General features: G+C 44.2%; 2 protein-coding genes across 2 annotated transcripts in view; one reads left to right on the forward strand and one right to left on the reverse strand.

The window, feature by feature from the left end:
* Positions 1 to 2500, reverse strand: part of LOC121700216 — a 1725899-nt gene that overhangs the window by 1268224 nt on the left and 455175 nt on the right.
* LOC121700219 (caskin-2-like) overlaps positions 1 to 2500 on the forward strand; it is a 20315-nt gene that overhangs the window by 2591 nt on the left and 15224 nt on the right. The window contains 1 exon segment of the mRNA XM_042083046.1: positions 909 to 1026. Coding sequence (XP_041938980.1) covers positions 909 to 1026 — 118 coding nt within the window.

Here is a 2500-nt window from a genome sequence, read left to right on the forward strand (position 1 = left end):
TTCATTAACTAACCACTTGTAACTCCTGAGTTAATTATTAATTATAGTATTAGGAAGTGGTTTATAAAATATGTATCATCACCCTAACTAATCATTAGTGCATGTGTATGTAACAACTGTTAAATAATGGAAATATTACTTAATTAAAAACATATTATTGCATAATTTATTAAGTATTAACAATAATGTATAAACATATTTAAGATATAGGCTTATTTACTATGAACAAACTATTTATAACTGTGTGAACAAATGCTTTACAAATGATAAATTAGAAATTACTAATGATGAACAAACCATTAACTAATAAGTAACAAAGGCTTAATAAATGATGAATTGTGTGTAGTTATTATAAAGTGTTACCGACGCATTTAAGCACAAACGAATATGAAACCATCTGCTTGACACTCTCAGCTCCCGCTACAGGAAGTCTGCGCTTTCCCCTCAGTGCGGCCTATTTGGACCTCACAATGACTTTACACGCACATTGTGAAACAAACACGCCTGAAGTGGGTGCAGAAGTGTTAGTACATCTGGCCCTGCGTGCGATTGATTGGCTGGTGTTGATATGAGGCTGCATGTGATTGGCTGATGTTGATATGAGACTGCATGTGATTGGCTGGTGTTGATATGAGACTGCTTGTGATTTGCTGTTGTTGATATGAGGCTGCGTGTGATTGGCTGGTGTTGATATGAGGCTGCGTGTGATTGGCTTGTGTTGATATGAGGCTGCTTGTGATTGGCTGGTGTTGATATGAGGCTGCGTGTGATTGGCTGGTGTTGATATGAGGCTGCTTGTGATTGGCTGGTGTTGATATGAGACTGCGTGTGATTGGCTGGTGTTGATATGAGGCTGCTTGTGATTGGCTGGTGTTGATATGAGGCTGCGTGTGATTGGCTGTTGGCAGGTTCTGGAGCAGCACATGGACGGGCGCTGGAAAGGGCATATCCATGACAACCAGAAGGGCATGGACCGCGTCGGCTTCTTCCCACCCTCCATAGTAGAGGTCATCAGCCGGCGCTCAGGTACACATAGCGTGCGTGTGCGTGTGCGTGTGCGTGTGCGTGTGCGTGTGTGTGTGTGTGTGTGTGTTTAATGGTGTCTGTGCTATATTCTGTTATTTTATTTTGCTTTCTTTCTGTCTGTGTTTTATATTCAGTTCTTCACACACACACACACACACACACACACACACACACACACACACACACATATACTCATGTACATTCAGAAATGGATTACATTTTGACATTTTCATCTATTACATAACAGTGTTACCAACAGAAACACACACACACACACACACACACACACACATACACTGACTTACTCTCTCTGCCACGCACACACACACACACACACACATGCGCGCACACACACATCCTCAGCTACAGACATGTGGAGACTCTTACACGTTGAAATACATGTGGATTATACTTATAGCATTAGCAAGTACAGTACAGTACACATTCATATGCAGAGAGAAAACTAATATTACTAATCTGACACATGTGCTTACACACTCATACACACACAGACACACACACACACACACACACACTCTCACACACACACACCTTACACACATTCATACAGGCTTATCCTCGGGCTGTCAGGACAAACTTGGGTCTTCTGTAATCAGGGGACCCCAGAACTCGTCTGTGTATGTGTGAGAATGAGAGACGGATAACACACACACACACACGCACGAACACACACACACACACACACACATACACACACACACACACACACACACGCACACACACGCACGCACACATACACACGTACACACACACACACACACACAGACACACACAGACAGACACACACACACACACACACACACACACACACACACACAGACACACACAGACACACACATACACTCTCGTCCTCTCTGCTGAGGCTTAATACTGCAGGAAGATGAAAGAGTTCCTCAGAACTGGAGCTGGGAAACAGAGAGAGAGACAGAGAGAGAGACAGAGAGAGAGAGAGAGAGAGAGAGAGAAGGATGGAGAGAGAGAGAAGAATAAGAGAGAGAGAGAGAAGGATGGAGAGAGAGGGGGACTGGGAGAGAAAGAGAGAGAGGAGAGACAAGGAGAAAGATTTTGAGGATTGAAAAAGAGTGAAAGAGGGAAAGGGGAGAGAGAGGGGATATAGGGAGAGAAAGAGAGAGTGATAGAGGAAAGAAAGAGAGAGTGAGAGAAGGAGATAAAGAAAGAGTGAGAGGAGGAGAGAGAGAGTGAGGGAGGAGAGAGAGAGAGAAGGAGGAGAGAGAGGGAGGAGAGAGAGAGTGAGAGAAGGAGATAAAGAAAGAGTGAGGGAGGAGAGAGAGAAAGGTGTAATATCCGGGGGTCTCTGGAGACGTTAAGCTGCCCAGTCATCTCCATGTCACAGTAATCCCTCATACACACACTCCTTCATTTCACACACTCTCATCCTCCTCTCCTCCTCTTCCTCTCTTCTCCTCCTGTCTTCTCCTCCGCTCCTCCTCCT

The sequence above is a fragment of the Alosa sapidissima genome, chromosome 24 (assembly GCF_018492685.1).
Source record: "Alosa sapidissima isolate fAloSap1 chromosome 24, fAloSap1.pri, whole genome shotgun sequence".
Classification (NCBI taxonomy): domain Eukaryota; kingdom Metazoa; phylum Chordata; class Actinopteri; order Clupeiformes; family Clupeidae; genus Alosa; species Alosa sapidissima.